Source organism: Saccopteryx bilineata, chromosome 4, assembly GCF_036850765.1.
Source record: "Saccopteryx bilineata isolate mSacBil1 chromosome 4, mSacBil1_pri_phased_curated, whole genome shotgun sequence".
Taxonomy (NCBI): domain Eukaryota; kingdom Metazoa; phylum Chordata; class Mammalia; order Chiroptera; family Emballonuridae; genus Saccopteryx; species Saccopteryx bilineata.
Window position 1 is genome coordinate 164190270 of NC_089493.1, and position 21676 is coordinate 164211945.

At 40.3% G+C, this 21676-nt stretch overlaps 2 protein-coding genes across 3 annotated transcripts in view; one reads left to right on the forward strand and one right to left on the reverse strand.

The window, feature by feature from the left end:
- The window catches only part of CTNNA1 (catenin alpha 1), a 236885-nt gene that overhangs the window by 130524 nt on the left and 84685 nt on the right, over positions 1-21676 (forward strand). The gene's annotated exons all lie outside the window — the stretch shown is intronic.
- LRRTM2 (leucine rich repeat transmembrane neuronal 2) lies at positions 14444-20171 on the reverse strand. Its single transcript, XM_066272606.1, has 2 exons — positions 19765-20171; positions 14444-19420 (listed from the first exon to the last, which is right to left on the reverse strand). The coding sequence occupies exons 1-2, from the start codon at positions 19766-19768 to the stop codon at positions 17874-17876; spliced, it is 1551 nt and encodes a 516-aa protein (XP_066128703.1). The 5' UTR covers positions 19769-20171; the 3' UTR covers positions 14444-17873.

Below are 21676 nucleotides of genomic sequence, written 5' to 3' on the forward strand. Positions count from 1 at the left end.
TTAAGTCATACTTGTTTAAGACTTTACAGTCAATAGATGGAATCACACTTTGAACCCAGCCTGGCTCCATAGTCCAAACTCTTAACCACCATGCAACACTTCAGGTCTAGTTGAGAGGAGTAGTGTGTTAGATTGTTAATACCATTAGTTACAATTGTAATTGTATATTTTTTTCCTCCCAATATTTTTATTATGAAAATTTTCATGCAGAGATGCTGAAAGAATTGTACAATGAACACTCATATAGATACCCATTTCCTAGACTCTGTGATGAACATTTTGTTATACAGTGGTACCTTGAGATACAAGTTTAATTCGTTCTGTAACCGAGCTCGTAAGTCAGTCAACTCGTATATCAAACAAATTTCTCCCGTTTAAAATAACTGAAATAGGTTTAATTTGTTCCATCCCTGTGAAACATCCCCAAACCATCCTAAATTATGAAAAAAGATGTTTTTAATTAAGAAACACACATGTATACTTTACCAATGCATAACAAAATATATGAAATAAAAGAAAAAAGTGTTGTTTAGTACTATATTCTTACCTTGGAGACAGATGAGTGCGGCTAACAGAGGTGAATGGCGGAGGAGGGGGGGGGGAAGGGATGCAGGCACTGTAGACACATAAACTAAAACTGCACTTTTTAAACACTAAATGTAAACTAAAATTGCATTTTCTTTAAACAAAACTAAAACTGCACTTTCTTTACTTAAAATGAAACCACAAAAACAATTATAAAAAAAATGCACTTTCTTAACTTTAAACTTAACCTAAGCTTAACATTATGTATTTTTCATTCAATCATCACCTGTTTTTGCCTTTTTGGCTGCACTTTTGGCACTTTCACTTGCAGGACTTTTGAATAAAAACCTATCCAAAGAGGTTTGCTTTTGCCTGCCTTTTAAAATGTTATAGAAATGTGACAAACAAGTCATTAAAAGTGCTGAAGCATGACCAGTTGAAACTTTTTCTGGGTGTTTCTTTTCAATGAAACTTGAAAACTTCTCCCACATTGCCAGCATGTCTTTAATTTCACTTGTAGAAATCACTTACTCCAACTCTGCCGGCTCCTCACTACTAATCTCTTGCAGAAGCTCCGTATGTTGCATTATCTGTAGCTCCTTCAACTCTTAGTTGAGAGTTCCTCCTCATGTTCCTCGACAAGCTTGTTTATGTCACCCTCATCTACCTCCAGACCCATTGACTTTCCAAGGGACACAATCTCCTCCAATGCTTCTACCTTGATCTTGGTCTCTGGTTCAGATCCTTCAAAGTCCCTGTCTGCAACAACATCAGGCCATAACTTTTACCATGCTGAGTTCAAGGTTCTTCTTGTAACCTCTTGCCATGCCAAGTCAATAATGCATAAACATATCACGATGTTGTAGTGATCTTTCCAAAACTCTCGAAGGGTTAGAATTGTATTCTCAGTCATGTCAAAGCAGTGGTAGAACAAGTGCTTTGTGTAAAGCTTTTTAAAGTTGGAAATGACCTGCTGATCCATAGGTTGCAAGATTGAAGTCGTGTTGGGTGGGAGGTAGAGGACTTTCACGAATTTGAACTCATGGAAAATGTCATCTTCAAGACCAGGTGGGTGGGCTGGAGCATCATCAAGGATTAGTAATGCTTTCATTGGGAGTTTATTTTCTTGAAGATATTTCTTCACTGCAGGACCAAAGATGAGATTTACCCATCCAATAAAAAACTGTCGTGTAACCCATGCCCTAGCATTGGCACGCCACATAACGTGCAGTTTTTCTTTAAGAATCTTGTGAGTCTTAAGGGCTTGAGGATTTTTGGAATGAAAGCCACTAGCAGTGGCTTTACTTAACAGTCACCGCTAGCTAGTATTTGCACACAATGCAAGGGTCAGATGGTCCTTCATGGGTTTATGGCCTGGCAACTTCTTCTCCTCTGTGGTGATGAAAATCTTCCCGGGTGTTTTTTTCCAAAACAATCCTGTTTCATCACAGTTGAACACTTGTTGGGGGGATGTAGCCTTACTTTGCGATAAGCGCAGCAAAACGTGCGATGTACTCCTCAGCTGCCTTAACATCAGCACTCGCAGCTTCACCATGCCTCACCTCAGAGTAGATGCCAGATCTCTTCTTGAAATTTTCAAACCAGCCATGACTTGCCTTAAATGTATCTTCTGCCTCTTTTGAGGTTGATGGTTCTTTCTTCTTCAAGTCGCCTTAAATAATACGTGCCTTTTCGCATATTACAGCCTCTGTCACTGTATCTCCTGCCAGTTCTTTCTCTTTCACCCACACCAGCACAAGCTTTTCATTTCTTCATGGATATTTGTCCTTAATTGGGACAGAATTGTAGTTCCTTTCGCTGGATTTGTGCTTTTGATGGCATCCTTTTGTTTAAGGATGGTACAAACTGTAGATGTATTGTGGTCCTACAGCCTTGCCAGTTCTATCACTCGTACACCATGCTCATATTTTTCTATTTCTTGCTTTACCTCTATCAACATCATTCTCTTCCTCTTCTCACCACTGTCCTTTACACTCACTTTCTTCGGCTCTATGATAGCAATCCTGTTTTACTAACCAAAAAAGTTAGTAAAAAATGCAAAAATGATGCAAGAACGAGTACAGTACCCAAGATTCGACTTGATTTTGTGGGTAAAATGTGAGGAAGAACGAGATGAGGGTATTGTGCTGCCGATACTGGACCCGTGCGCCAAAGCGCCAACTAGCTGCAGCTTCCTGAATCACGACTCATATCTTGGAATTTTGCTCAGATCTCAAACAAAAATACAGGCTAAGTTGCAGCTCATATCTTAAAAATTAATATGTTGGTCTGCTCATATCTCAAGGTACCACTGTATTTGCTATATCACATATTAATTCATCCCTCTATCCATGTTGTTTTGATGAATTTTAAAGTCATTTGCAGATACTTGTATACTATACCTCTAAACATTGCAGCATACATGTCATTAACTACAGTGTAACTTTTTAATGGTAAGTTTTATATACAGTTAACCCTTTGAGTAGTATGAATGTTCATGTATGTCTTCATGCCTCCTGACCATCCAGAGTATGATTGTACAAAAGTTTTTATTTTTAAAATGTGTAAGGCAACATTAAAAAAAGGCAGATGTACGTTCTTCTTGTTTCCATAAATTGGTTATCAAACAATGTTTTAAGTTAATAAAACTGGAGCTGGAACTAATTTCATTTTTTGAAAAAAAATCTCACTCTTGGGGATTAGTGATCATGAAACAATCTCACTACTCAAAGGGTTAAATGTACAAATTTTAAGTGTAGTAACTGAGGAGTTTTGATATGTATGCACTTTGTGGTTTTTTATTTATTTTTTTCATTTTAGAGAGAGGGGAGAGGGAGAAGTGGGGGAAGGAGCAGGAAGCATCAATTTCCATATGTGCCTTGACCAGGTAAGTCTGGGGTTTTGAACCAGTGACCTCCACATTCCAGGTTGATGCTTTACCTACTGTGCCACCCCTGGTCAGGCGATGTATATATACTTTGTAACCCAAATCTCTATCAAGATTGAGAAAATTAGCCCTCACCGATGGGCTCAGTGGATAGAGCATCAGCCTGGCATATGGACATCTTGGGTTTGATTCCCAGTCAAGGCACACAAGGGAAGTGACCATCTGCTTTTCTCTCCCTCTTTCCCTCCTACAGTCAGCAGCTCATTTGGTTCAAGCAGTGATGAGGTTCAAGGGTTGCCAGGTTGATGCTGGTCAAGGTGCATGTGGGAATCTGTCTCACTATTTCCCCTCCTCTCATTAAAAAAAAATTTTAAAAAATTATTTGTTTACTGTTTTATTAAATATTAGGCTGTTTTATAGTTCAAGTACGTGAGCTGTACATTTCCAGCTAAATAAAAACCTGCTTTTCTGATTGTCCCATGATCTCTCATTGGTTCTTTAGTTTATTTACCTCATTGAGGATAAGGTTGTCTCCAGCACCTACTTGACATGGAGAACATACTCAGAAATGTGATGAAGGATTGGTTCAAGTTATGTGTGCAGACCCTTAATTGGTAATAATTCCTTTGATATGTAATGTTTCAGGTTATTTTGGTGAATTAAGTTGGCCTACTCATTAGTTTTCTGATAGAACATGTTTTGCTTAAGTCCTCTTGATGTTGAGGGGATACTGACCTTAAAAATCCCTCCCTTATTTTGTTGGCTGCCATTTGAGTGATTCCTCAAAGCTGGTGTAGGAGGGAGGTGTGGTTCTGGAGTTTCTTCTCCATCTACCCTCATTTCCTCGGTGATCTCATTCAGTCTCATAACTTTAAATATTTGTATTCACTAACACTGACTTCAAAATTTCTATTTCCAGCTTAGATTTTTACCTTGGAATGGTCATCTCTACTTGAATGGCTAACAAACATTTCAACTTTAACATGGTAAAAACTGAATCTTAATCTTTCCCATCCTTCCCTTCACAATTTGTGCCATCCTTATTGTGCTTAATCTCAGTTGATAGCAGAGTCTTGAAATTCAGTTTGTTTAAATGCTAATTAATAACATCAGAATAAAGAGGGGCTTTTCCCTGCTTCCCAGTTTAAACTGAGGGATTTAACATAAAATACTTTAATGGTGAGATCTTTAGAATACTGACTATTGTTTTAGGGAGCCAGTAGATTTGTGTTTTTAACAGAAACACCTGTTTAGCCTGACTGACTGTGGCACAGTGAAGAGTGACAACTCAGTGTTGATGTCGCCTTTTCGAAATCCCAAGGTCATTGGCTTGAGCATGGGGTTGTTGGCTTGAAGGAGGGATCATTGACATGATCCCATGACTGATCATTGACATGATCAGTCTGTCTACAGCTTGATCCCGAAGATTGCTGGCCCAAGGTCACTAGCTTGAACATCCTCTGTCACTCCCTTTTCTGTCTCATTCTCAAAAAGAGAAGGGAGGGAGAAAGGGAAGGAAGGAAGGAAGGGACCTTCAATAATTTTGTAATAATCGGTGGTGATATATTTGGTAGGAATGTCAACTGGATTAAGTAAACCCTTCTACACTTTGTCCAGTTGTTCATATTCTATCTGTAATTCATCTCACATCTCATTCTAAGTGAGTACAATTTGGGTGTCTGGATGAAGATATCGTTTATGCACTGTAATGTTTCTGACATTTCAGGAATGCTGTATCAAAAGAAAGAAAATTCCTGAGCATCTGCTATTAGGTTGTCATATAGAGTAGTAGATAAATTTTAGACTGGCAGTTTTAACACAGTAATAAAATGGGTTCTAGTTGTGGGAAGATGGTGCAAGCGTCAGAGAGGAATTTTGCACACACTGGCCTAAAGGGATTGTTAGGAGAAAAGAGGGAGAGGGGGTAGTGTGGCACTGTCCCAGATACCTGCAGGAATGTGCTGAGGGCAGCAGATTCTTTTTCCTTTCTTTCTCACTGCCATTATTTTCTCCTGGTGAATTTCAAGGGAAAGTTAGAGAGAGAGGTTGATCAGAAAAAAGTAGTACTGTCAGTGTCACTTCTGAACTCAGTTCTTTGTGTGTGCCACATGCAGGTCTTGTAATGATGATAGTGTCTTCCTTAATGTGGAGCAAAAGCTGTTGCAGAACATACTTTCACGTGAAAGGTTGGTGTTTTTGTGGTCAGTTCTATAGAATGCTGACCAAACTAGTATGAAATTTTAAATCAGTGATAAGGGCCCTGGCCGGTTGGCTCAGCGGTAGAGCGTCGGCCTGGCGTGCGGGGGACCCGGGTTCGATTCCCGGCCAGGGCACATAGGAGAAGCGCCCATTTGCTTCTCCACCCCCACCCCCCTCCTTCCTCTCTGTCTCTCTCTTCCCCTCCTGCAGCTGAGGCTCCATTGGAGCAAAGATGGCCCGGGCGCTGGGGATGGCTCCTTGGCCTCTGCCCCAGGCGCTAGAGTGGCTCTGGTCGCCGCAGAGCGACGCCCCGGAGGGGCAGAGCATCGCCCCCTGGTGGGCAGAGCGTTGCCCCTGGTGGGCGTGCCGGGTGGATCCCGGTCGGGCGCATGCGGGAGTCTGACTGACTGTCTCTCCCCGTTTCCAGCTTCAGAAAAAAATACAAAAAAAAAAAAATAATAATAAATAAATCAGTGATAAGGGTTACTGCTTGTCATTACCTCAGACTTCTTCTTCTTTTTTTTTTTTTTAAAGAAAATTAAATGTATGGGGTGACAATCAATGAAAATACATAGGTTTCAGGTAAACATTTCTATAGCATTTGAACTGTTGATTGTATTGACATTTCTGAGATTTTCACAATCATGTCTTCTATTCCCATGTCCTCTATGCCACAAGGCAGTTTTCTAACCCCCAAATAAAACCAGGAAAATAACTATTTATATTAAGGATTTGAAGGGTGTTAGGATTTTATTTGGTCAGAGAGCTGGAATGAGTGCTAATTATTAAAAGCAAAAGGTTTTTTTTTTTTTTTTAAGATTTTACTTATTGATTTTAGAGAAGAGAGACCGGGAGGAGCAGGAAGCATTGACTCACAGTAGTTGCATCTCCTGTGTGCCTTGACCAGGCAAGCCTGGGGATTTTAACCAGCGACCTCAGCATTCCAGGTCAACACTCTATCACTGTGCCGCCACAAGTCAGGCAGGATGTTATTTGTAAATGACTTGTATTTCTGGTCTTTTGAAAGTAAAAGCAAAGAGAATAAACATTATTTGATACTTGAATCTATACAAAGGGAACGGTAGACTGAGAAGACAATGCAGATGAGTGATTGTGTTTCTAGTAGTATTTCCTAATTTGTATGGTTCAGCTTGCAGCTTACATTCAGTTTTGTGGAGTTGAGTATTTTTTAAATTAGAGATATTTCATAGAAGGTAACTCAGCAGTGGATAAACTGCAACTGAATGATTGAATGGTTTTTATTTTATTATTATTATTATTTTGTTTTGTATTTTTCTGAAGTTGGAAATGGGAGGCAGTCAGACAGACTCCTGCAGGCACCCGACCGGGATCCACCCGGCACACCCACCAGGGGCCGATGCTCTGCCCATCTGGGGCATTGCTCTGTTGCAACCAGAGCCATCCTAGCGCCTGAGGCAGAGGCCACAGAGCCATCCTCAGCGCCCGGGCCAACTTTTGCTCCAATGGAGCCTTGGCTGCGGGAGGGGAAGAGAGAGACAGAGAGGAAGGAGAGGGGGAGGGGTAGAGAAGCAGATGGGCGCTTCTCCTGTGTGCCCTGGCCGGGAATCGAACCCGGGACTCCTGCACGCCAGGCCAACGCTCTACCACTGAGCCAACTGGCCAGGGCCTTGAGTGGTTTTTATTTAGTAGGGTGATTATGTTTGCTATTTTGGGAGTCATGAGAAGAAGCGGGTATGTGAAAAGCGTGTTCATGTATTGGTAAATAAGGTATGAGGACAAGCCCAGGATGAAAAGATATAAGAAAGAGGAGAAAGTTGTGGATGAAGGAGGGAATAAAGTGATTTTCCTTGTTGAATAAACTGGATCATGATCTTGGAAAGACAATACCAAGAAAGAATTCTTAATTTGAAAAGTCTAGGCCATATGATCTGCAGGTTCTGATAAAGCTCAATGTGTGTATTCATTCAGATAGTTTAATTCTGAGCAAGGTTTGTATTTAATAGAGGTTTTGATAATAATGGAGGATCACTATCCAGCAACCACAAAATATAGCCTCCTGTGTGCAGTGGACCGATGGGTTATCTTTGTGTTTTTAAATTCTCAATCTTCCCTACTCATACCCCTCAGTAATTGTGGCAGATTTACTTAGGAACCAGATTGGTCACAATTGGACGGGCTGCTTCCTAAATTAGACATGGTAGACTTGAAGTACATTTTTTCTAAGCAAAGAAAGAACATCATAGTGATCCTCTTTTTTGACAGACAGAGGGACAGATAGGGACAGACAGGCAACAATGGAGAGAGATGAGAAGCATCAATTCTTCATTGTGGCTCTTTTAGTTGTTCATTGATTGCTTTCTCATATGTGCCTTGACCAGGGGGCTCTTGCAGAGCGAGTGACTCCTTGTTCAAGCCAGTGACCTTGGGCTCAAGCCAGCGACCTTCGGGCTCAAGCCAGTGACCTTGGGGTCCATGTCTATGATTCCACGCTCAAGCCATTGACCCTGTGCTCAAGCTGAATGAGCCCGTGCTCAAGCTGGCAACCTCAGGGTTTTGAACCTGGGTCTTCCACGTCCCAGTCTGATTCTCTATCCACTGTTCCGCCGCCCGGTCAGGCCATCATAGTGATCCTTAATTCTCAGTCATATATTTTGTTCTAAAATAAAATTGTCAGAAGCTGTGATATCAATGAGACGATTTCTTTTGAAAAATAGTATTTATTTTTTATAATAGTATATGTTGTCCTATATACTTTTATTGAACAAGGAAAAGAGACATTACTTGATTTTAAGGGACTACATTACCCAGAAGGAATTTTAGAATTAGGGATTTTAAACTTTTGAAATTTAGTTTTGATTCATAAAGCCAAGCCAGAGAAATGTCATGCCTAATATTATAATACATTTTATAAAGCATGATATTTGACTGTGAGATAATGTGGTCAGGTTTATATAATATTAAATATAAAAAGTATATCCAAGCCATTGGCTTATTAAAAGCTCTCAGTAATTAGGCCTGACCTGTGGTGGTGCAGTGGATAAAGCGTTGACCTGGAAATGCTGAGGTCGCCGGTTCGAAACCCTGGGCTTGCCTGGTCAAGGCACATATGGGAGTTGATGCTTCCAGCTCCTCCCCCCGTCTCGCTCTCCTCTCTCTCTGTCTCTCTCTCTCTCTCTCTCTCCCTCTCCCTCTCTCTCTCCTCTCCTCTCTAAAATGAATAAATAAAATAAAAATTTAAAAAAAAGCTCTCAGTAATTATTGGTCTTTAGAGACTATACATTAACTTAGTGAGGGGAGTAAGACTAGAAAGTAGAGAGTTTGGGGGAACAATACAGAGGTCTAACATGTCTTGAATGGGATTACATTCTCTATGTAATGAATCTGTCACATCTAATTCTACACATATTGTTATTAAAAGAACAAACATTTGGCCCTGGCTCATTGGCTCAGTGGTAGAGCATTGGCCCAGTGTATGGAAGTCCCGGGTTTGATTCCCGGCCAAGGCACACAGGAGAGACGCCCATCTGCCTCTCCACCCTTCCCTCTCTCCTTCCTCTCTATCTTTCTCTTCCCTTCCTGCAGCCAAGGCTCCATTGGAGCAAAGTTTCCTGGGCGCTGAGGACGGCTCCATGTCTTCAGCCTCAGGCGCTAGAATGGCTCAGGTTGCAATGGAGCAATGCCCCAGATGGGCAGAGCATCACCCCCTAGTGAGCATGCCGGATGGATCCCGGTCGGGCGCATGTGGGAGTCTGCCTCTCTGCCTCCTTGCTTCTCACTTCAGAAAAATACAAAAAAATAAAATAAAAGGAACAAATACTTATTGAATGTTTATGTCAGCAAGTGTTCAGGACTTGACATATTAAATGCCTCTTTTGTTGTTACTGCTATTAATTTCCTGTTAGGAATGAGAGGTCCAAGGAACAGTGAGGTTGCAAGACTCTTAATCACTGTGTGTTCCTGTTGAAATAATAGGTGGTTTTTCTTTGTTTGTTTTATTTCCACATTTTATTTATTGATTTTTAGAGGAGAGAGAGAAGGAGGGAGAAGCAGGATACATCAACTCATAGTAGTTGCTTCCTGTATGTGCCTTGACCCGGCAAGCCTGGGGTTTTGAACCCACAACCTCAGCATTCCAGGTTGATGTGTTATCTACTGTGCCACCACAGATCAGGCGGCAGATGGTTTATCTAATACTCTGTGGAATGTGTTAAATTTTAAAGAGACAGTTAAAATTCTGACAGCTATTCAGATTATGAATGCTTTATCTTTTTTAATGTGTTCCTATTTAGGAAATTAGTTATCATCTTATAGAGTCTTTCCCACAGAGCACATTTATGATTATCACCAGCACTAGAGATGATGCATGAAATTTACTTCTCTGTGTTCATGATGTAGTAGAACATTTTAAAGTTTTAAATTGTATTTCTAGTCTAGATCTGTAATGTAATAGAAGAGGCATTTACTGCATGTCCCTTATGTGATGGAACACTGTAGTTTGGGTCCCAGGGATGTGATAAGGAGGAAATGTGAACTGCTCTAAGTAGGTGCATGTTCATTCTTGCTGACTTTATAGGTTATAGCTTTGGATCATCACAGAGGTTAGATCACAACCAAGCATGCAACATGGTGTGTTAGATTTCTTACACGTAGCTTTTTGAAGGGTTGACATGAAGTGCAAATCTGTCTGTTCTTTGAAACCTCCTAGGAGATCCTGACTGACATGTTTCCTTATTGTTCCTGTAGCTGGCTCTGTTTTATAAATAATTCATGGACTTCTGCACTTAAGTGTCTCTTCCCCCAAATGAACTAGTGTGTTTCCTTTAGTCTACAAAAGAAGCGTCATCCCCCCCCCCCCCCCCCAATAAACCAGTTTGCTTCTTGGATCAGATGAAAGCTGTTGGTTTTGTTCTTTGCCTTGGCCACCAGGAAGATCAAGGCCAAATTAGTGTATACTAGAAATAACTAGTTATTGTTCTGCTAGGGTTCCAGGATGACATTCCAACTGACTGAGCTATCTGGCTAGAACTTAATTTTACTGGTTTTTCTAGAAAGACAGAGACAAGGGAGAGAGAGGGGAGGGGGAATGGACACATTCATTTTGTTGTTCTGCGCAGCCTTTCATTTTTGGTTGCTTCCTGTGTGTGTGCTGACCGGGGATTGAACCTGCAATCTTGTTGTTTGAGGATGACGCTCTTACGCTTTTAACTGACTGAGCTAATTGGCCAGGGCTCTGCTAGGGCTTTTATTTGTGTTATCAAAACCCTTAGAATCTGGTGAAATTTCTAGACTCACACAGTGTTTGTATTATACTTTTTTTTTTTTTTTTTGGTGATAGAGAGAAGGAACAGACAGGAAGAGAAAGAGATGAGAAGCATCAATTCTTTGTTGTGGCTTTTTAGTTGTTCATTGATTGCTTTCTCATATGTGCCTTGACCAGGGGGCTACAACAGAGTGAGTGAGCTCAAGCCAGTGACCATGGGTCATGTCTATGATCCCACACTCAAGCCAAGGACTGTATCCTCAAGCTGGTGAGCCCTCACTCAAGCTAGATGAGCCCATGCTCAAGCCGGTGACCTCAGGATTTCGAACCTTGGGTCCTCTGCATCCCAGTCAACACTATCTCCACTGTGCCACCGCCTGGTCAGGCTGTACTTTCTAGAGGTTCTAATATCCTGTGAATCATATCCTGGACCGTTAGAGCTAAGAATCCCTGCTTTTGATCTTTTTACATTCTTATTTTAACCATTCTTTACTTATGAATGTATTTTGCTAAGTTTACATGGCTTTGTAGACAAATGTTAAATATAAATGATATGTTGTTTTCAGGGGCTTAGCAGTTGAGCAGTTGCCCTCTATGTATTTGCCAGCTAGGCACTAGGAAATGGTTTATCACAAGAGAAACTTTTTCGTTGGGCTAATATAAATGGCTATAGAGTATCTGTCTGATGATTTTCCAGAAAATGCAACCTGGAGGTTGTGTGTGTATATTCTTATGCACTGGGCACAAATTTTGAATGGGTAGTTCTTGGTAAAGTTTCTTGATGAAAGTTACAAAAAAGCCTTGGGAATTATCTTGGGCTGCAGTTTTAAATTTTAGTACCAAAGTATGGGAAGAGCCTTCTTTCTTTGGGTGATAATGGAGCTATTGGCCCCTGCTATCAGATGCTCCTTCATGTGGGGTTTCCAGCAGGAGGTCCTGAGTTGGAGGCCATGGGCTAGGCTTTGCTCTTGGGCCTCCATGTATAAAGGGATGCCACATTTAGTTTGTGGGTTTTGTGAGATAGGATGCCTCACAGTACTTGCCTGTGGAGATTTCTTGCTCATTAATGTCTTCTTTGGATAGGGGAAGGGAAGCTCAACATCTGTCTGTCAGGAATGTTCCCAAAACATTGGTTAATGAGGAGGAACTCATGCTAAGAAAAGATACTTAGATTAGCTATGCTTTTCACCTCTTTTTCCCTTCTTTCTTTGTGAAAGACAATTTGTAGTACATTTTGTCTCTCTGAAGGAGACTTGAGTACCCAGCTGGTTAGATATATTTAAAGAAAAAAATATCTCTTTAAACAGACCTTGAAGAAATCTATTATAAATTTGAGTGGGAACCTGAGAAGGCTGTGGCATACAGGCAAAACTAATTAAAATAACTGATAAAGAAATCAGATGTAGGTTTACATGGGATTTTCAAGGTTAAATGTACGAGAATTATGTTAATAAGCTCTCCTTTTAACTCTATAAAGTATAGGAATTTGTTCTTTTGTACAATTTGAAAACACCATCACCTGTGCCCTCTGGTGAATACTGGATAGTTGGACAGTAAAATTTTGTGCTGTGCTTCCTGCTTCTCCTCTAGTTACTGCTGAGATTTTTGGTGCAAGAGCTCTCTTATCCTCTCTGATTCCCTTATCCCTTGGTGATGGGGAAGGGGATAGCCTTGTTTCTTCCCACCTGTCTGGTCCTTCTGCAGTGCTCTAGACCTGGAGAAGCAGCAAGTGCATCCTGACAAGTAGGCAGACTCCTGACAGTCAACTACTTAAGGCTAGGGCAGTTTCTGCCCACACTGTTGCTCAGGCATAGCATCCTGTCCTGGAGATATTTACCTTTGCCATTTGAGGGACTCTAGTTAAAAATCTTGCCTTCCTTTCCCCTAATCATACTTAGTGGCCTGGCGTCTAGGGTAGAGGAGGTCATGTCGGGATCCTCAAGGTAACAGCATGTTTAGCACCTATAGTATTTCTTCTCAGGAGTGTTGTGCAGGGTGCTGCTGGGATGTAACCCATTGGACCCCCAAGGTAGAGGCCACCTTGCTGTTTGCTGGGTATAGGCATTGAATGCCTTTACGGAGCCCCAGGCTGTGGCAGTGTGTACTGTTAAGGAGGTTGAGGAACAGCGGCCAGCCCTCAGCCCTGTGGGCTCCATGGACAGCTTGTTTGTCCACTGGTCAGACTTGTGACAGAGCAGCTTCTTCCTGCGTGCCTGTTGTTTATTGGCATGCTAGCTTTTTAGTTAGCTCCCCTTTGCCCCCTTACCTTTATTTTCTGCCTAGCCTCGTTTTGCCCTTCTCTGAATGAAGTCAAGTGATGGTAACTGCCCTTTTTTCAACTGGTCCATTTTTTTTTTTTTTTTACAACTGGTACATTTGGCATTATAGAGTACATAGTGCGAAACAACTGTTCATTTAAGGTTTCTTGTTTCTTTATCTGTCACAAATGATTTTTCAGGTTAAACATGTCAAAATTGATATGTTACCAAGGAAAACTAAAAAAAAAAAAAAAGACATTCACTTTTTCCAGTATACACAATTTTAATAACAAAATTTCCTGTACACTGCACTTTGTTAACCATCTCCCCCCAGGCCCCAGTATAATAGTATTTTCTTCCCACCCCCAACCCATTTGCACCCCTCCCCTTCAAAATGGCTCTTAAGGTGACTGAATACAGTGTGTTTGGACTGTACTTTTGGTTTCCAGTCTGTGTTGATAGCAAGGTTCAACAAACATTTCATAGATGAAACTTTTTTAAAAAATTGCCAAGTAAGAATAGGTTAGTTGAAGGAGTAGCAGGTGTTGCCAGATGTTTGCAATTACAGTATGAAAGCTTAAACCATTATTTTCTTTTTTTTTTTTTACTTAAATTATTCAAGTTTGCCCTAGCTAAGGAACAGAAGTATTTATGGATGGCCTTCTCACCTTTGCCTTTTTCTGGTTGAAGCACTTTAACCAATAAGATATGAAAAGCATGTCTCAAAACAGACTTTTGTTACTGTATTGCTGTATTAGGAAAATGATCATATAAGTCAGCTTCCAATAATATTCTTTCAAATTTCATATTTATATTCACACTTTCAGGGGAGAACAGGGCATTTATAGTTTCTCCCACCAATAAATCTGTAGGAAGTGTGCCTTAAGAAAAGGATATGACCCTGGCCGGTTGGCTCAGTGGTAGAGCGTCGGCCTGGCGTACGGGGGACCCGGGTTTGATTTCCGGCTAGGGCACACAGGAGAAGCGCCCATTTGCTTCTCCACCCCGCCCCCTCCTTCCTCTCTCTCTTCCTCTCCTGCAGCCAAGGCTCCATTGGAGCAAAGATGGCCCGGGCGCTGGGGATGGCTCCTTGGGCTCTGCCCCAGGTGCTAGATTGGCTCTGGTCGCGGCAGAGCGACACCCCGGAGGGCAGAGCATCGCCCCCTGGTGGGCAGAGCGTCGCCCCTGGTGGGCATGCTGGGTGGATCCCGGTCGGGCGCATGCGGAAGTCTGTCTGTCTCTCCCCGTTTCCAGCTTCAGAAAAATACAAAAAAAAAAAAAAAAGAAAGAAAAGAAAAGGATATGCCTTTTTTTTTTTTTTTTTTTTTTTTTTTAGAATTCAGACATAGAGCTACATTGGGCTCATTTTTATTGGAAAGATGGAGTCTAGCTCTTGGTGACTAGCATCAGAATAAGCAGGTGGATTTTAATAATTAGTGGAGTTAGGAAGTTCTGTCAATTCCATTCATTAAATTGGTATAGAAATTAACTTAGGCACACTAAGAAATTACGTATGTTAGTACAGATTTTTAGCTTAAAAAATTAGTATCTTTGCTGTTTGATGTTGGCAGTGGTATTCTTTCTGAGTTGAGTGTGGATTTGTAAATTTATCAGCCCACTCTCATTTTAGAAAGGTGATGGAAATCCCTGGCAGGCTACAGAAACGAATAGAAATGATTCCAAACTACCTCTTGGTTACTAAGTGGGTACAGTATCATAACTTTCTTTAGGGTCCCTTTTTTCAGAGAGATTTAATTACTTTTCTGGTTCTTGATAAGTGGTCATTTTTCTCTAACTTTGCAAATGGGAAAACAGATAAACAGACTAAACAACCGGTGTTGGGAGTTGGGGAGAGAGGAGGCTGAAGAAGATAAAACTAAACTGAAAAACAAAAGCCCTAACTAACATTGTGTTAGCAGGATCTGCAGTGGAGCGGCAAGGCTTCTCTACCCAAGCCAGCTGGTAAAGAAGAGAGCACGTATGACCAACAGTCTCATCTTCAAGCCTGTGTTGATACCGAAATACATAACGACCAAAAATATCAATAAATGAAATCCTGCCTTCTTTGGGCAATTCAGAGGGGAAGTTTGTGCTTAATTGAAAAGGAACATGCTATTTGGCATTGTTACTTATTTTTCTCAGAGAGCATTACCAAAAAATATGCAGGGCAAAAAAAATCAGTTATTTTTCAACTTGAAAGTATGCCATGGTGGCCTTGGCTCTCCTGTTCCCCTGATTTACTAAATGGCTTGCTTTTCCATTGTACTTTTCTACATACATTAAGGATTTTGCTGATTGATGGTCCATTTTGCTAACTATAATCTTTAGAATTAATGTGGGGATTCCCAGCCAATTCTTCTCACCCTTCTACTCACAGTTTTAATTAATTCTAGTTGCAGTTGAAATGATAGAAAATACTCCTTTGCCATCCTTCTGGGGCCAGTGGAATCTTGTGGGTTCAGGGCACAGTTGTATTGTGACAAAGCTTTTCTCTGACAAATGGCCGTGGTTTCTCTGATAAATGAGTTGGTAAATTTTACCTTGTGGAGCTCTCATTTGTAATGGGGGTTTCAGATCCAGCCCTTCTGTAGGGAAGCAGTGAGCAGTGAGCTGTGCTCCGTGCCATAAAATCAGCTTTTGTCCCTGCCTAGGCAGTTCCAGAGTCTGGTTTAACAAGAGATCAAATGCTCACTGCTCAAGATCAGCTGAACTCGACTGGGCTGAAACTTTACCAAATTAATTTGTCCACCTTAAAAAATATAGAGAGTAAATTTTTACCATAATATTTGATCTTGTCTGCTTTTTACTGAGACATTTTCTTTGAAATGCAGATAGGCACCCATCTCTTAGTATTAAAAAGTGAAAATTAGAATTAAACCTCATAGATTCAACTGTAGTCTTACATGTTTTCAACACAGTCCAGGGAAGAAAATGTGCCTTGAATTAAGGCTATCATGTTAATGGCCATGTTAAGGAAAAGATAACTTTTTTCTTTTAGGGTAGTAGTTTTCTCTAAGGATTTATGCCTTTTTCAAATACAATGAATGTCAGTTGTAAAAATTCTCATTCTTGTAAAAATCAAATCAGTAGTCTAATGTCTTGGTTTTTGCTCCTACTACATGAAACTTTGTGTATGGAAAAATTCTCTGTGAATTGGTGACTTGCATCTGAATCCCAAATATGTTACAGATTCTCCATAGAAATCATAATTGAAGAAACAATACTTGTGGCTCTTTTCTACATGAAAAGTGTGGTATCAATTATCATTTGTTAATTCTGGAATGTTTATATTAACACTGGAGAGCCTCTTCCTTTTCCCCTTTTCAGCTGTAGGTCCTGGGGCCTTGCCCTGTAGGTCATATACAGCTACCTGTTTGCCTCACTCTTGGCTGCCTCACTCTTGGCTGCCTCTTAACATCAGCTGCCTGTTCCTGTGAGTCAGATTTCAAAATGCTGCCTTTCCTTTGCATCCCCTCCCTCCGTGCACCTTTCAGTCACCACTGTGCGGCTGCATGAGCATGTGGAGTATTCCCCCACAGAAAGGTTTGCCTCAGTGATAATGCTGTTCCCTTCATTTAGAAGGAACTGTTCTTATGAATATGTATCTATTAAAAGGTCAAATTTTAGCTTATGATATTTAAAAAGTGATTTTTAAATGTGTCCTTTGTAATATATTCTAATAAGAATCATTGTTGTGCCTGTTGCTAGCCAATTATTTTTTATTTGGCTTTGAGGTTTGAGGATGAGGAAAAGGCAGAAGAAAGAGGTTTAGTTTAAACCCCCTTTTCAACGCAGCTTGATAATCACAACTGAGAGAATTTTGTGTGTGCTTTCAAACTAGAGGAAGCAGGTCATGGCATTAAGTTGACTCAGTTTCTCTTCTGTCCAGAATAATTTCCAAATTCTTTTTACATATAAATGTAAATATAGGATTTAGTAAACTAATTAGTAAAATGGTAATGTAATACTACTTTAAAATAATTATCTAAATACCACAAAAATCATCATGTTCCATTATAAAAGTAGAGATGTATGATACAAAGTCAATGTAATTATTTAGTATCAATTTCATTGTAATGAGACCTTTTCCACAATCACTTGGATTCATTGTTTAAATATATTAAAGAATCACTCAGCTTATTAGAATTACATAAAGGGTTCTGATTTCATGATGTGAACTTGATAACATCTATTAACCCAGGCAAAAACTCTGGAAGAACAGTGTTTAATATTTACCAGTCTTCAGCATACATGAAATTCTACTTCCCATACTGGCGATAAATTGTAGATTTGAGTAAATACCAAATTATCATACAAGAGAACTTTGCTAAGTCTCCTTTAAAGCAGCAAGCCAGTGGTGGTACTTGGGATGGAAAGCAATGATCAAACAAGTATTGATCCATATCTTTTTCTGCTCAGTAGCTTCATACCAAACTGTTTTCAGTAGAAAAAAATAGCATTGGAGACCTTAGTGTAAATGTTTACACTCAATAATTTATAATCATATATATGAAATGTCTTGTTTTGAAGTAAGCATTTTTAGACTTTCCAACAAGAGTGCAAATTAATGAGCATTGCTTCATTTAACACTTAAAATATGGTTTCATTTAAAAAAATTAAAAACACTTTAACACTTCAAAAACTTAAGTCTCCACTTGGTTTTGAAAATTAGGCTTAATGTCACTGTTAAAAATTAGATATTTATCCCCTACTATGTAAAATAGGTTACTTATCTGATGTAATTTTTGATGATGAGTAGATATTATACTTCACATTCTTTGTATGGCAGCTGCTGACACTTGCACTGTCCGTAGCCATTAATGATGATGAAGGGTCCTTCATGGGTAGCTTCATATTCACTATATGGTCCTTGGTCTGACATGTTTGACATATGGAGTCGTGTTTGGGATCGAAGCTGCCTGTGGTTCTGAATCATTGAGCACTGCCTGATTCTTCTTAAAGTGGGAGGGCAGCACTTCCTGGAGATGAACACTATAAAAATAATAAAAAAGAAAGAAAACAATAAAGCCATTGTTCCTGTAATTACCCGCTGAGTGAAGATGGCATTGTCTGGTTCCGGAAAGTGTTCCTCAGTAGTAACTGCTATGCCTGCAGTAGTTGGGATTTCTTTGTCTCCCACATGGTAACTTGATGAGCTTATTCTTTTTGTATATTCAGTGGTTGGATCTCTATCAGTTGTCGCCATGGCTGTGACAGTGGTTGATAAATTCCAGCAGAGCTGAAATCCATGGACTGCATCCAGTATATCCTCTCCTTGGGTGTGGTCAGGACTGTGGCATAAGATAGAATGCTCCCACCGACCTTGGAAACTGCCCAGCCAGGAGGCCAAAGCACATATTCTAGGGCTGCATTCCCACAGATTGCCAGAGAGGCCAACAGTTGTGAGAGATGTCAGAGAATTTAAGATCTTGGAATCAAGGCTGTTTAACTTGTTGTTATCCATTAGGAGTATTTTAAGATTAGGCATTGTTTCAAACACTGTCAGGTCGATGGTTTTGATTTCATTTCCAGTCAGGTCTAGCTTTTCTAAAGTGCCCCAGGTCCACTCCATTCCACATGTCAGGTTGCTGATTTTGTTCCATTGTAAGAAGAGTGTGTGCAGACTGCTTAGCCGTAGGAAATGAGCAAAATTAATCTTCGTCAGTTGGTTGTGCTCTAGGTGAAGCTCTCTCAGTTTGATTAATCCCGCAAATCCATTGCGAGCCAAACTTCGTAAACGGTTTGTGCTCAAATCTAGAAACTCCAGACTACGACAGTCCCAGAACAGGCGTACTGGGATAGTCCGCAGGGAGTTGGACCGTAAATGCAAGGTCTGTAGCTTCCGAAGGCCATAGAAGAGCTCTGGGTGCAGAGATGACAGCTGATTAAAAGAGAGGTCCAAATTTTGTAGGTTAATCAGTTGGGTAAAAGTTGTGTTTGGCAAGTAAAATATTTTGTTGGAACTTAATATTAATTCCTTAAGTTTATATAGTCCTTGAAAAGCATCTTCTTTTATTGTTGAAATTTGATTGTGGTCTAAGTGGAGCCAGGTAAGTTGACTGAAGCTGGTAAATTGATCCCTTTCGAGCTCTGTGATGTGATTGTGCCTCAGGGACAGGCCCAGAGAGCCCTTGTCTGTGGCGTTTGGCACTGAGTGGAAGCCCTGAGAGTCGCAGTAGAAGAGCAGCTTCTCGCAGCGGCATTTGGGCGGACACGCCATTCCCAGGGCAGGCAGCATTTTTAAAACCATGCTCATTGCATATATTGCTGCCAGCATAGGGGCCCCTAATGGCCACTTGAAATGTAAGCCTGCAGAATATAATTTAAGGAAAACAAGAAGATAGAATATTTTTCAGCAGAACATATGAGCTATTAAAGAAACATAACATTATGGTGAAAGATTTCACTGCATATAACTTATTTTTTATTTGCTGCAGAAAAACTAACCTTGTTAGTATGACTGGAACAAAACTTAAACCATTAAGAAGGTAAAACATAATCCTGTCATCATCAAAATATGCTTTTACCTAAACCTCAAGAACCAAAAATGTAACAGGGATTCACTTCATAAAATATGAATTCAGTAGTTTATTAAGAAAAAATAAACATGATTCCTTACTGACTGTACAAGACACATAAATACATGGACTTACCCATTCTTCTGAGCACATTGGAGGCTGCATTCAGTCGCGGTTGTTAGACCCAACGCAGTGAGTCTGTAAAAGGCTCTAACGTGCAGGAGCCTTTGACCAGTTTCCTGTTTTCTGTGTCCAGGCTTTCTGAGTAAAATTGAATCCACCAGGGTGAATTGTTTTGCTTAGGATTTTCATGTCAAAAGCATTCGTTTCATTTTCTGTGACCACTCTGATTCCTAAAATCACTTTTGAATATGTTAATAATTTCACCCTCCTCCAACAGCTCAGCTGGTTAATCAAAGCATCAGTCTTTCCTTTCCGCAGCTGTTAGTTCTCTCTGTCTTAACTTGTTGATGGCAGATGGGCGGCTTGTTGCAGGGGAAAGCTCCTGAAGCAGCATGAGTGCATTTACTGAAAAGCTTTTCCGAGAAACGGCACAAGAATGGATTTGCTTATATGCTTCGACCACACAGAACTGTATATAGGCTGACGTCACCCGGTGACGTGTCTTTTGTTTGGGTTTTCCAGAAGCTTTACAGTTATAAAGCACTGTGCTTTGTAACAGTATTGGGTCGTTGTCAGACCCCGATTGCAATAAAGCAAGAAAGAAGCACTCCTGACTTAAAAACACGGTATTCCGTCAGTGTAGGAAGCAGCAGTGAGGTTGTAATAAAGGCTGCATTCAAGAAGACCCATCTGAACAGTGATTTGGGTTAGCAGAGTGATGATTTTTAGTGCCTGTGAGAGCCAGTGTTAGACTGCTGATTCCGCATAGAGAGAGAGAGAGAGATCATTTTAAATGGTCAGGAGCCTGCAGGATTTATGAAGTGCTGCTCTAACGTCAGTCTCTGCAAGTTAGTGTCCACTGCTTCTGGTAGTTTGGGAAGCTACTCAATCGCCTTGTCATGCTTGGTTAAAATAGAAGCATGACTCCGATTTGCTTTCAGTGTGTTGGTAAACCAGATAAGTGAGTTTAGCTTCTTTGTCACTAAGAGCTTAACATCACTAACCAAAAATAAAGTGGGGAGGGGAGAGCTTGCACAACAAAGCATTTGGTTATTTTGCTCTTACAGAATTTTAGTCAAACTCTAATTTAAAAGATTTCTCCTTCCTGTCCTATTTTACAATTTTTTATCACAGGAGAAAAGGGTAGATTGATAGTCATTTAATACTGCATGCCCTAAGCCTTAATAGGGGGACAGAAATGATTTAGGGCAAGTGATACAGCATGGCTTGATTCTGACATAGTCCCTTATACACTGCTCACAAAAATGAGGGGATGTTTCAAAATGAATATGAAGCTATTAAATATCTCCTAATTTTTTTTTAATATCTCTCCTAATTTTTGTGAGCAGTATATTTACCTCAGAATCTCACCTCCTCCAACTGAAAACCTCAACTGATGCTGGGATTGGTGCATTATGCCACCCAACTAATAGAGCGTTATTTCGTGCACCTAATAGTTCCTACTGCATACTTAAGAACTGACTTTGAGTCTCCTTCTGTTGTTGGACTTTGTCTAGTAAATATAAAAGGTCTCTTACACTTTGGAATATGATTTTTGCTTTAGCTGTTTTTACTTGACCTAACTCTATCTTCTCCCTGTTGAGTAGTTTCATCACTTTTCAGAGTTTGGTTATAAATGTACAGTTCCATGTTTACTGTTGTAAAAGATATTTCTAGTATGAGTCAGGGTCATATTTTCAAGCCTGGCAAAGGTGAGGCCTCTTACACATCTTACCTTACTGATTTGGCCTTCCATGTCAATTTCTCTTATACCATTGGTACTTAATCTTTAGTGGGTCTTGTCACACACCTAAAGGCAGAAATCTCAAAACTACCTATGGTGTCTGTGAAACCTCATTGGCCTGTTGGCTTCCAGGGCCTTCATCCTACTGTGCTATTCTAAGAAGTCATTGTCTTAAGGAGT